Below are 14,502 nucleotides of genomic sequence, written 5' to 3'. Positions count from 1 at the left end.
TTTGCGGGCACAGGTGCATCCGCCTTATCCACCTGAGGGACCTCCGTGTACCCGCGGACCACCCCGCCGTCGAGGGTAGTAAGAGCGGACGAACACGGAAGTCTGTTTTGGGCTGCAAAAGGTGCCCTCCACGACCTCATCATTTCGTCGTGCACCTCCGTGAAGAAAGGGACTGGGGGGCCGTGGCCGTGAGCGACGCCCCGAACCGAGGAACCAATTATCAAGCGACTGCCCAGGGGAGGGTTCCAGTCCAACCAGATGCTCGTGGCGGCCCAGGCAAGCATGGTTGTCAGCTCTGCATCAGCTTCAGACTGGGCGGGCAGACCCGAAGGTGGCAGCCCAGTCGAGTCATCAGCGTCTGTGAGCGGCTATAGTGGCTTTCGGAAGAATGAAAGCCGTGACCGCAACGTTGCCATGGCTATATTCTCGCAATGAGAACATGAACCATCCACAAATGTGTGTGCTCTAATAGAGAAAATATACTCTTTAGTAGGAATGTACACACTTAACGTGCAGAAGGAGAGGAAGCTATTGGAAATGCGCTGTATATCCAACAGTATACGCTGAATAGAACAGCAGTTGTATTCAGCTCGCTGATAGTACAACCGCTCGGCTCCGAAGAAAAAATCTGAATGGAATTGCATTTCAGCTCCTTTTATACCCATATGTCCGGGGGAGTGGCATGCAAATTCCACTCGCCAATTCTCATTGGCATTTTCTCAAAGAATTGGAGGTGTTCGGGGCTCTCAAGAGCAACCCCCTAGTGTCACTACATCGAAACAACGTCGAGTGAGTGACAGAAGGGGAACTTGTTTTTTTCAAGGTCAATGTTCAGAGGAAGAAGAGGCTTCTCAAATGTGCATTTAGGGATTTTTCAACCTGTTTAATAAGTTATTAAAATGTAACATTTTAACTGTAATTTTTTCACATGATTCATTTGAATATGTCATTGGTTTTACATTGTTTAATGGTCATGTGAAAGATTTTTATTGAAAAAAAAAAATTATAGTGTGATTTATTGATTTTAGTCAGATCAGTAGTGTGTGTTTTGTAGGGCTGCAATGGTACACGGAATTCACAGCTCGGTAAGTACCTCAGTTTTGGTTCACTGTTCGTTGCGGTTTTGGTACAGCAGGGAATACAAAGAATCTTTCTTTTAATTATTTGTTTTGAAAGCACAGTTGCTGATGGGCAACAATTCTTTTTGTGAAAGCTCATTTATACATGATTGCACTATGCATATTTCTTCAACGAAATTACAATACAAAACTTAAGAGCCTCTTATATACACATTGTATAAAATCATATATCACAAGAAAATTAAAAGTGCAATTAAAATAATGTAACTCAATTAAGACAATATCAGTGCAGATTTGTGTCTTTTGCCTTTTAGCTCACCACAAATTTTTTAAATATTGTTTTATTTTTTTGGCAAGATCAGAATATCCACATTATGGAGAGGAGAGGGTGGATCAGTAAGCATTGACAATGTCCCCTGCTGTACAATTACAGTGCATGCTTGTTTATATAGAACGCACTACAGAATTGCTGAAATGTGTTCTTGTAGGAACTTTATTACGAGGCTCAAACATGTTAAGCGGATGCTTAAAATCTGTGTTCTCAATGGCTGAGTATGGTTGCATATCTGCAACAATAAATACTCCTATGGTGTTCGCTATTGGTTAAGCTTTGTCTGAGCTTGCAGCGAGAGGCTGCTTGAACGCAGTGGTGAGACTAACTTGTACAGGCTCCCTAAGCTCAAGAGACACATGTGGATAATGTTGCCACAAATGAGTCATTATGTTAGATGTGCTTCATAAGACATACCAACTTCGGTGAAACAGATTCAACACACCGTCTTCATCCTGTTCACTACTCGTTTGCCCAGTATTACTGTAGACAACAGATTTTAGAGACGGCAGTGGGTCTACAATCTCTGGCATATTTAAGTCTGACATATTTATATTTTATTTAGTTCCATCACAGTTGTAAAAAGAATTGGTCAGGATAAACTTCACATGCATTTATCTGATCCACAGTTTCTAGTGTACTGTGATTTGATCTGTTTTGTCAACTCAGTTTTGACTGTGCGGTCCTGTGTTGCTCCACAATCTTTTTTCATTTTAGTTCTATGTGGTTTGTGTTGTTCATTATATGTTGTTTTAATATTGGATTCACACATGCTATGATATGAAATAATTTGTGTGACTGCATGTACCACACCAAAGGCCCTGTATCTGTTCGGTTCAGAGTGGATACATGTACCATTGCAGCCCTAGTGTTTTGTGATGCTATTGACACCATCTTTGTGACTAATTTTATCATTACTTGTCAATAGTCACTGGTCAACTCTTATTTAATTAGTTAAACAGAATTAAATAATTACACAAACAACAACAATTAACTTGTCGTTAATGATCAAAAATAATGTCAAGATGTTAAAACGTTTTTATCCACTGCTTTTATGGGTGAAAACTGCACTGACCTGAATTGAAAATGTTGACATTTTTTGAAAATGACCTAGTTAAATGATCTTCCAGATTTCTTTACTGAGAGTTTGCAGAGATGAGTAATTGCTCTGGGAGTTTCCTTTCAAGTCTGTCACTTTTACACTGTGTTAGTTGCTGATGCTATGGGGAGCTCCTCTCAGGAGTGATGATCTCCGAAGCCCTTTACAATCACTACAGTTAATTGGCAGAGGGTGTTGGCACTCCGCCTCTAATGTGTGCGTCATCTCAGGCATATAATCCAGAGCATTTCATCATATATTTCTTCTTCAGGGACGCGATAACAACTTTCCTGCTCTGGACGTCCGAATCTCTGCTTTGTCATCGATATTGAACCTCTTAACAGCGAGAGGATTATTTTCTACTTCCCTGTTGTGCTCTGACAAACAAGAGTATCCTTTATCACTTGCACATTTGATATTCTGTTGATTTGTAGTTTATTTTACTTTATACACCAGGCACGTTAAAGAGCAGTTTGTCTAATGTCATCTTTTTTAAGATGGCATTTCACAAATGGTTTTCCACCCCGCAAGTGTTGTACTCCAATTTACGAAGGGCACAAGCACTGTTTTGTTTGTCTGAGGCAGCGCTCAGTGAGTCTAATTGTTTGTCTGAGGCAGCGAACGCAAACATATGAAACTCAAGTCACTTTGCTCTGGGTTAGCCTTCTTTCTGAAGGGTGATGCTGTTCCCTTTCCCCACCCACCATGCTCCTGTGGCTCCCTAGGCACCACACGAGGGAGGCGTGCGAGGCCGAGATGTAGAGCACATGGATGCGGAGTGCAAGATTTGGAGGAGTAATTGTCGATGTGCATAAGCCTCGTGTACCTCTCAACTCAGTTTTATTTATATAAAACTGCGCATTTTCAAAAACAGCACTGGGTACCAAAGTGCTGTACATGAAGTTACAAAAAATTAAATCACAACTGACAAAGACAGTTTAAGAGAAATTGGCATAGTTAAATTTTTAATGCAATCAATTAAAAGCTAAGGAAAATATATACGGTTTTAAGCCCCCCTGGAAAGACACTAGAGACGGAGCTAATTTCATGGCCAACAGAAGCTTGTTCCAAAGTCTAGGGGCTGCCACCGCCTAAGCTATATCACCTTGAGTTTTAAGGTGAGATTGAGGAACCGACAGACACAGCTGATCACCAGAGCGGAGAGACCTTGAAGATTGATGCAAACTTATTAAATCAGAGATGTACTCTGAACACTTTGTACTGGATTCTGTATTGGATCGGTAACCAATGTAGGGTAATCAATACTGGGGTAATATGTTCTCTTTTCTTGGTTCCTGGACCTCTCAGTTTTTATGTTCAGTGTTTTTGCCTGTGGAATATGACTGTGATGATCTGCACCTACATTTCCTCCTGCAGGGCGGAGAAAGGCAAAGCTAAGATTTCTGACACTGAGTTGAATGAGCTTCTCTCCCAGGTGGTCGAGATACTCCGTCTTAAATGGCCCATGCCTGGTGAGCCAGAATGTTATTGGCTTGATGAGCAGTTTCTTCTCAACACCTGACCATTTTACTGATCTAGTGCTCTGGCCTAGCATAATACTGCAGAGTTCATTGAATGAATGAATGAATGAAGGAAGGAATGAATGAACATTACATTTAAATTGCATTTTTCTGACACTACACTCAAAGCGCTTTTACACAGTGAACAGGGGAATCTCCACAACCACGACAAGTGTGCAGCATCCACCTGGATGATGCGACGGCAGCCATAGTGTGCCAGTATGCCCACCACAGAGTAGAGTTATAGAGCCAATTAATGGATCTGGATTATTAGGAGGCCATGATTAAGAAGGGTCAATGGGGGAATTTGGCCAGGACACTTGGGTTACACCCCTACTCTTTACAAAATGTGCCCTGTGATTTTTAATGACCACAGAGAGTTAGGACCATGGTTTAACGTCTCATCCGAAGGACGGAAGGTTGGTAGGTCTATGGGTAGCCTGGCATCCTTGGAGCGTCATCTTTGGCTCAACTGCAGCAGAGACATAACTGCATTGCTCGATACCTTGGTGTCAAAGCAGGGCCTCTTCAGTGACACCATGGGGGCTTTCACAGAGTGGTTCCAGGCAGCCAAGTAGTCACGGATGTTTAAGCAATCTTTCCGAGGCTAGGTGGTTTGCGCAACCAACTTGCTTGTGCTCTTCCTCGGGGCAATGGCCTGCTAAAGTCAATGCTCAAGTAGCTCCAGCTCCCCTGAAAGTGGAGACGGAGCCGGCAGTTAGGCCACAGCACCCATTGCTTACACACACAAATTGTGCTTTCTGGCTCCCATTCCAGCAGCAATGCTACTTCTGGGCAGGGCAACCGTTCTTGATGACATTGGCATTGTGAAGCAGGGACCAGAGCCTACTGAACTGTTCACTCCATCTCCAAAGAAGGCCTGGAACAAGTCTCTGTAGAGTTTCCCTAGTTCTTCCTGCCGCTGGTTGCCCGGATCGAGAAGCTGTCCCAGACAGTGTTTCAAGTCAAGTCTCAAGTCTTAAGTCTCATTTATTTATATAGCCCCTTCAACTACAACGTAGACCAAAGGGCTGTACATCCAAAAACAAGAAAAAACATACATACAATATGCAATGACAAAGAATTAAAATTAAAACAAACAGAATACAAATACGTTTTCACACGAATTTTAAAAACATCAACTGACGGTGCAGTTCTAATATCAGGGGGAAGAGCATTCCACAGTCTAGGGCCAGCAACTGAAAAAGCTCAATCTCCTTTAGTTTTAAGTCGAGTTCTTGGAACAAAGAGCAGTAGACAATTAAAAGACCTTTGAGATCTACTAGAGTTCATTAGCACCAAATCCTTGATATATTCCGGGGCCAATTCGTGAACAGCTTTATAAACATATAACAAAATCTTATACTGTATCCGATATTTCACACGGAGCCAATGAAGCCTTTTCAGAACAGGAGTAATATGCTCCCTCTTCTTAATACCAGCAATCAGCCTCGCTGCAGCGTTTTGAACCAACTGCAATCTTGAGATAAGAGATTGACTAATTCCTACATATAAAGAATTGCAGTAGTCCAAACGTGTGGAGATAAATGCGTGAATCACTGTCTCCAAATCAGGAACAGACAAAAAGATTTCATTTTAGCAATAGTCCTTAACTGATAAAAACAATTTTTTATCACATTTTTAACCTGATAGTCAAACATAAGAGCAGAGTCAAAAATTACACCTAGATTTCTTATTTTAGGCTGCACATATGTTTCCCATATACCTAAAAAATCGGTTAAACCGCTGTCAGCCTTCTTCGGTCCCAAACACCATGACTTCAGACTTGCTGGCATTTAACTGTAAGCAGTTTTGCTGTAACCAATTAGTCACCTCCTGTAAACAAGCAACCAAGGATAAATTAGGGCTTGATCCTCCAGCTCCAATCGGTAAATAAATCTGAATATCATCGGCATATAGGTGATAAAATATACCATATTTCCTGAATATTTGACCAAGAGGCAGCAAAAACAGAGAAAAAGAATAGGTCCCAAAATTGAACCTTGAGGTACTCCACAATCCAGAGAAACTGACCCGGAGGAAAAATCCCCAACCCTAACAGAAATTGAACGCCCCCTTAAATATGAGGAAAACCAATTTAAAACAGTCCCTCTCAGCCCTACAACGTGTTCCAAACGATTAATAAGAATATCATGATCAATTAAATCAAAAGCTGCACTAAGATCCAACATGATTAGCGCCCCAGTATTGCCCGAATCTGCAATAAGTAGTAGATCATTAGAAACTCGCAGTAAAGCTGATTCAGTACTGTGTCCTGCCCGAAAACCAGACTGAAAGACATCTAACACCTCGTTTCTAGCCAAAAAAGAACTTAACTGAGATAAAACTACCTTTTCTAAAATTTTAGAAATACAAGGCAGCTTTGAAATGGGCCGATAATTATTAAAATCCAACAGGTCAAGAGTATGCTTTTTAAGAAGGGGCTGAATAACCGCCTGCTTAAAACTTAACGGAAAAATGCCTGTATAAAGACTGCAATTAACAATAGCAGTAATACAAGGCCCAGTATAATCGGATGTCTCAGCCAACAAATCAAAAGGCAAAACATCCCAACTAGGAGCTGGGCATTTCAACTTCCCAATAATAAGGCTAATATCCTTGATTGAGACCAAATCAAATTTATCAAACGTGCTAAAATTTTTTAAAGTGTCTCCTGTCAAACCATTCCAGTCATGAAAACCGGATCTAATTGTGTTAATTTTATCTAAAAAAACATTTAAAAACTTCTCACAACACTCAGTAGATGGTAGTATTGAGACAGTATTTGAGTTAAAAAACCTATTAATAGATTGAAACAAGATTTTAGGTGATTTTGAATGCTGTAAAATAATTTTAGAAAAAAATGTTGATTTAGCGTCCTTTACAGCCTTCTGGTATCCCATACGTAAATCACGTAAAATCTGTTGCGAGATCATAAGTTTATCCTTTTTCCAAGCCCGTTCTGCTCGCCTACACTGCTGTCTAAGAGCCCGAGTTTGTTCATTTAACCACGGCTGATGATTAACCTTACTATGCTTGATCTTATACGGAGCAACAGAGTCTAAAACTCCAGAACACACAGAATTAAAAGCCCTAAGTAACTCATCTGGATCTGCCGTAATAACTACAGACTCAGACCATGATACATCAGAAAGAGTGATAAAAATATCACCAAACGCCTTAGGTGTAGACTGATCGATTGTACGAGAGCGCATATAAGAATGCTGATGCTCCACCTTCTCAATTTGCACATTTACATTAAAAGTAACAGGCAAATGATCTGAAATACAGGCATCATTAACAACATCATCACAGATAGACAGCCCTAAAGAAACAACAAGGTCCAAAGTATGTCCTTTTTCATGTGTGGGACCAAAAACATGTTGTATAAAATTGAATGAGTCCATCAAATCAGAAAAATCCTTCTCCAAAGGCTTCCCAGGGCAACAAATATGAATGTTAAAATCCCCAGCAAGTAAAATATGATCAGACAATAATAAAATAGTAGATAAGAACTCAGAAAATTCCTGAATAAAAACTTGGCTGTACTTTGGAGGTCGATAAACAACTACTCCCAAAACAGACTTATAAAACTCAAGTCTTAATAACTGAACCTCAAAGCTCGAATAACATGCAGTCGATAAACGGTGACATTTATACTGCTGCTTACAAACAGTAGCTAAACCCCCACCACGACCCATCAGTCTCGGGGTATTAATTAACATATAATCAGGTGGACAAATTTCCTCACAAGGACTACCCTCATCCCGATTTAGCCATGTCTCTGTAATAAATAGGAAGTCCAAGACATTCTGCAATATAAAATCATTTGAAATGAATGTCTTGTTTGAAATCGAGCGCGCATTTACAAGCGACATCTGTAAAGTCTGTACAACCATGGGGGCCGCTGTAGTAAGGCCCGACTTAACTGTCCTAAGATCAATCAAGTTGCTCAACTCTGCACCTCTGACATGTGATGAAAACTTTGCATCCTGATAAAACCACAGCTCTGACGAACCTCCATCCGGATACACTGGCAACAAATGCGAACATCGCCAACCCCGCAGATCCGCAGCACGATCCATGATGCCGTCAACTGTAGCAAACTGCACAACCGCACAAGACCTCCGCAAGAATATCTGCTTCACGTGAGCACCTGCACGTCTCCCTCGTCGTCGGCGCCGCTTTTTCCTGCAGCACGCACATCCATCCGGAGAACGCTATAAATACGATGGCAGCGAATGATAGAAAAAGGGACACTTGTTTGCACTGCTTATCGACAAGTCCACAACATGCGAACGAATCTGAAACAGGGTAGTATGGTCATAGACCCACAGAGACTGGCATGGACAAAATAAAACATTTAAGAAGACAAAAAAAACAAACAAACTAAAAAGCATAGAGGAGCGACGGCAAGCCACAACACTGGTCGGCGCCATCTTTAGTTTGATTTGATTTGAGTTTCTGTTTGAGTTGTTGTTTGCTCATGCTAAAAAATTGTCAAGTTCCAATACAATTGCCATACCTTGCTGAAAATTCTCGAGGTATTCATACCCACTAAAGAGCTCAGTTCCAAACCCCACTGTTTCACTGAGCAACTGTGTTTTCACTCTTCAAGAACAAGTTGCGTTCAACTTGCAGTAAACAGAAGCAAACTCTTGTGTCTTCTGGCCCATTACACAGATGCATGATGTGGTCTTCTTGGCATTTCCAGTTGGGTGCTGAACACGGTCAAGCCCCACTGCAGTGCAGGAAGCACTGGTTTTGCACCCTCGTGGGTGCCACATCATTCAAGTTGACTTGATCACCAACCTCTTCTAGTGACATGCCACTGTCTAGCCGTGCCAGCTATTCAAAGAACAACTACTTTCGGTCAGACGGGTTTAGCACTCTACCAATTGGCCAGACGCAAGGGTGTGACCACAGACCCTTCCAATACGGGCTGGAGAGCCCTTCGCTGCAGTCATCCAGCCTTTGGCACCTAGGCAGGTGCACAATTAACTTGGCACATCAATCGCCTAGAGCTGCTGACTTTTGGCTTTCATGTCCAAACAGTCAGTCGTGCAGGCCTTTCACTTATTGATCTGGACAGACAACACAGCAGTAGTAGCATGCATTAATCACCAGGTGAGAGCAAAGTTGTGTTCAATGCTGAGCTTTGGACACCAGCTTTTCGTCTGGTGCCAGAGGCATCTCTTATCGATACATGTAATGCACGTCCCTCGTCGCCAGAACAGCGGAGTTGATCAGCTCTCGTGTCAGGGCGTCAGCCAGGGGGACTGGGGACTGCACCCTCAGACTGTTCCGAGGATTTGGGAGTTTTCAGCTCACTGATACAACTGCATATTTTATCTTTGGAGCTGTTTTACTCTCCAGTATGTCTCTCTCCCACTTTTTTTATCTTTGGTCTGTGAATCATTCAGCAGTTTTATAGCAGTGCGCTATTTGTAGCCCATATATTTTATTGGCACATTGATATGTAGATGATTGTTTTGGACTCATATACAGGCAATACAAGCATCCAACAGGTGCTCCAGAATCAAACAGAAACAGGTGTTTTGATATCCTTTCAAGGTGCTTCTAAAAAAAACTGCTTTTTAAAATGTATAAAGGATATATCATATTTGAGGGATGATTGATTCTTTCAAGGCATAATTTCCTTAAAAGTGTCAAGGTGGATCAGCGTGGGGCCACAAGTCTCCAAACTGTAACTGAACAAGAGAGATTTTCTAAAACAATGAACGTAGAAAACATTTCATATTGCTTAAAGTACCTAAACAAAGATCAAGTAGAACCTTTATCTCAAACATTACTTGTAATAAACAGTATCTACTGCTAAAATGCAGCTTTATTATATAAATTATATAATAATAATTATATAATTATTTGAATATGATTTTCCAACAACTTTTTCACTATGCAGAATTTCTTGAAACATTTTGCATTTTAAAGGATTTATCTTGGCAGAAGTATGCTGAAGTTTTATTAAAATTACTGTAAATTCTCTCTCTACATCTCTAAAATATGTAGACTAATTTCTCTGTGCCTGTCACATCTGCTCCTGAAAATGCTAACTTTCCCTTTAATCTAACTTATCATTCATCTGTTCCTTTATAGCAGCAGTGACATACACACCTGGATATAAGAAGACTCCGCCACCTGTTCCACCTCAATCCACCACTAAGCCTCTGATTTCTGTAACAGCACAGAGCAGCACAGAGTCAATGCAGGATGCTTACCAAGAGGGCCGTCTGTCGCGCGTAGGGACTGGGGCACCGGACAGCCTTGGCCGGGTTCTTTACAACTCCCCTGACAACCTAGACAGTGCTAAGGCTGTGACTCAAGCAATGGAGACTTCTGGGTCCAAGCGACTCACATCCACAGGGAGCTATAGCTCTGTGCAGACGTGTGATAAGGCCATTCTGGTGTCCAAAGCAGAGGAATATCTCAAGACTCCACGCTCTTCCATCGGTATACAGGTGAACGCTCTTTTTGAATTGTGTCAGAGCTCTTAGCGGTCCCCCTCTTCTTTTTTAACACATGTCAAAATCATTAAATAAATTTGTCTTTCATTAACATCAACCCTTCTCAACTAATATTACATACTAAAACTAGGGCTGTCAATTTAACCCATTTATTTAGTGTGATTAGTTATGTTATTGTAAAAATTATAATAATATATTATATTTATAAATTATGAAAAATCTAAAAGCAAAAAATGATTAATCTTGCCTAATGACCCGTATGTAAATTCCGTAATAAAAGAAAGTATGTTCCTTCATGAAGTAAATTTCGTGTTTTTACAAGCTGCGTCAGCATGGGGCAGTCTGCTTGCCTCAACAAACCTCATAAAAAGAACAGCCACAGAAAGAGAAGTCTTCCATCACGAAGGACATATCAATTCTCTAAATGCACCACGAGGAGGCAAAGACTGAGGACGAAAGAACCTTACTGAGGATGCTTGAGCGAGGAAACACAGGAGCTTCCTATGTAGAAGACTTTTTGGTCAAATCATCTGATGCATGCATAAATTCTCCTCCCCCTTTAGATCTGACTCAACATTTTTAATTGATGCTTCACCTTTGCAGTTTAAATAAACCATTATTGGCACATATTTCAACAGTGCATCTTGAATTATTTGGATTTATTATGAATATATTAATAGATAACGTTTCAATCACATAACATGGAGCGTGCCATGGTAATACAGTTGCACAAAAATGATCTCTGAAAAGAATTAAGACAAGAAAACGAGGACGCACAATTTCAGAAATGAGGAGCACCCAGGATGTGTTCTTGACAGCTGGATGAAATACAACAGAATGTAGGGATGTCGAGATACGATTTTCAAAGTTTGAAAAACTAAAAACTAAAAACTAATCTAAACTTTTGTCTGAATGATGTACATTGTCAACAATCATAAATTGTGCAGACCGAATGCAAGAAGAACCACGAGAACAGGATAGATTGATGAACTCAATTAGAAAATGGATTGCTGCTGACTGTAGGGTTGTGTTTAATGATATGGGAATAAAACAAAATAAATAAAGCAGTGTATTACTTCTAAAGCCAATTTTTTTTATCCGTTCAATGCTTTACTCATCTTTCTCAGTAATGAAATATATATCAATCTAAATTATTGTATTTATTTTATTTATATTATGTTATAATTATTTGAATTAGATTTATTTAGATTTATTTATTTTATTTTCGGGCCTTGCTCAGCAAATATTGAGATGCGATAGTAAATAATAATAATAATAATAACAATAATAATAATAATAATAGTAATAATAGTAAAATGATTAATAATCTGCATGTCATGTAATTCATTTGATTACAAATTTGAATAGATTGAACGCCTTAAAAAGAACGATTAAAACATATTAAAAACTCACAGCTTCTAAATTTAGTTACAATGTTCTCATGTACCATTTTTACATACTGCCGCATTTTCTGTCCAAGAACTGCCTATTTAGACAAGAAAAGCCATCTGATCGACAAGTTAAGCGTTCAATCACAGTTGTTCCTACGAACTGTATAGGGGCAGCCAGGTTTATTTGACATAGATTATACCACAATGTACCATGAAACAGTGCAATACAGAAAATATCTGCAGACTATTTCAAAAACATAGCTAAGAAAACAAAGCAGAATATACAGCTCTGCTTGTGGATAACAACTAAGTGCCTTTAAACAAAAGATCTAACTTCACTAATTTAGCAAATCTAGTGAGTTCATCCTCAAAAGAACTATTTGTTTCAACCCTCTACCTGATACACAGTTAAAAGCTTATGCGCCCTTACTCATTGAAGTCTTCACTTTAATTGAAAGGAATAGTTCACACAAAAATGAAAAATCTCTCATTATTCACTTACCCTGGTGCCTTCCCAGATGTGCATGACTGTGTTTCTTTAGCAGAACATTAATACATTTTTTTAGAAAAATGTTGCAGCTCTGTAGGTCCTTATAATGTAATCGAAGTAAACAGGTGCCACATTTGACGGTCCAAAAGGCATATTTAGGCACCATAAATGTAATCCACATGACTACAGTCAATCAATTATTGTCTCCTGAAGCAAATCGATAGGTTGGTGTAAGAAACAAATCGATAATAAAAACTTAATTAACTGTAATAATTACTTCCTGCCAGCAGTCGATGCATCAGTGACATAAACGCTATGGCACATTCAGGCCTGAGTTAGGTCATTTTAAACAGCAATACAGCGCTGGCCAGAAGCAACGATTTAAATTTAAAAGCTTTTCGAATATCTTTTATATTTGTTTCTTACACCAGCCTACACTGCATGAAAAGAGTTGTATCTGGACCAGTACAGTGTATTTGTATATTTCATGTTTTCTTTTTAATACATATATTTCAACCCAATTATTGTCTCAGCATTTATATTGTGTCAACATTGATTAAAGGCCTGTAATAAGAGGCATAAGCTAAATGCTGATTGTGGTGGGATACATTTTAAGTTTAATCAATAAAATTACAGCCATTGCATGCAGTGGCCCAATACCTATCAAGATTTAGGGATGTGCTAAATAAATTGTAACCAATAAAATGAAAACCAATGTATACAGTGATTCAATAGCTGTCAAGATTTAGGGGAAGGTTAAGTTTAAGGGAAGCCAATCCAGTTTGAGATGAGAGAGAGAGAGAGAGAGAGAGAGAGAGAGAGAGAGAGAGAGAGAGAGAGAGAGACAGTAATGGTTCACACCTGAGATAAATAACAGCTCTATTTCATTGCAGAAATGCTGGAGAGAGCTTTAAAGAGGAATAGAACAGCAGAGGTGGAGAGAGAGAGACACTGGCACACATGTCCTGTGTCGACTGCAGGCAGGAAGTGTTTTATTTTTACATTTACATTTAGATTTATGCATTTGGCAGACGCTTTTATCCAAAGCGACTTACAGAGCCTTTTTTATTACAGGGACAATCCCCCCAGAGCAACCTGGAGTTAAGTGCCTTGCTCAAGGACACAATGGTGTTGGCTGTGGGGATTGAACCAGTGACCTTTTGATTACCAGTTTACCAGTTATGTGGTTAGACCACTACACCAATACCACTAATTAATTGATCGATTGGTGTCGTGTGAATTACTTTTATGCTGTGTAAATATGCCTTTTGGATCATCAAATAGCCAGCAGCCTGATGGCACCTGTTTACTTGCATTATAAGGACCAACAGAGCTTCAACATTTTTCTAAAAATCTTAATTTGTGTTTTGCTGAAGAAAGACAGTTATACACATCTGGGATGGCATCAGAGTAAGTGAATGTAAATCAGTTCAATGGAAAGGAGGAGGTGAGAACCGGCCTTTATCCCTCTTGGAGGCTTAATTAGCCTGATAAGGGACTGGTGTGTATAATCACAAGCCGGCCCCGCCCTCCGCCGTGTCACAGTGAATAATGACAGAATTTACATTTTTGGGTTAATTCTTTTTATCATCAATAACTAAATAATTCTAAATAAAGAGATTATTTTAGTAGCTCACGTGTATTGGCCGTGTTTACAACTTTCTGATGAAAAATAAATGTTATTTCACAGATTAAATGCTTTTTTCTTTTTTCAATGAAAAAGACCCTCCGAGTTATTTGTTTTCTAACAGAAGGTCCCTTATGGCAGGGGTGTCAAAACCTTTTCTATTGGGGGCCAAATGCAGAAGAATAAATAAGGTGTTTAAAGGCCACATTGCTGTAATAATTTAAAAAAAGCTAGATTGCAACTATACATCATCTACAGTATATACAGTATTGTGTGCTTAATATTATTAATCACACTTGGCACTCTATAGTATGCTTGTGCAGGCACTACATGTTAATAAAGAATACGCAATTTCACTTACAGAGAACAATGATGAACAGTGATGTGACTTATATGAACTAATATACTCACTTATTCACACTTGTATCTTTTTGACATCCATTCAGTCACTGTGGTGCACATCTAGAGCTGCTACTGAGC

The 14,502-nt window shown here is 39.6% G+C and overlaps 1 protein-coding gene across 1 annotated transcript in view; it reads left to right on the top strand.

The window, feature by feature from the left end:
• The window catches only part of LOC127624121 (disks large-associated protein 2-like), a 115,984-nt gene that overhangs the window by 84,129 nt on the left and 17,353 nt on the right, over window positions 1–14,502 (top strand). The window contains exon 6 of the mRNA XM_052098790.1: window positions 10,150–10,508. Coding sequence (XP_051954750.1) covers window positions 10,150–10,508 — 359 coding nt within the window. The remainder of the gene's footprint in view (window positions 1–10,149; window positions 10,509–14,502) is intronic.

Source organism: Xyrauchen texanus, chromosome 30, assembly GCF_025860055.1.
Source record: "Xyrauchen texanus isolate HMW12.3.18 chromosome 30, RBS_HiC_50CHRs, whole genome shotgun sequence".
In the NCBI taxonomy this organism is placed as follows: Eukaryota; Metazoa; Chordata; class Actinopteri; order Cypriniformes; family Catostomidae; genus Xyrauchen; species Xyrauchen texanus.
Note: the sequence above shows the minus strand (reverse complement) of the source record. Positions and strands in the feature narration are given on the sequence as shown.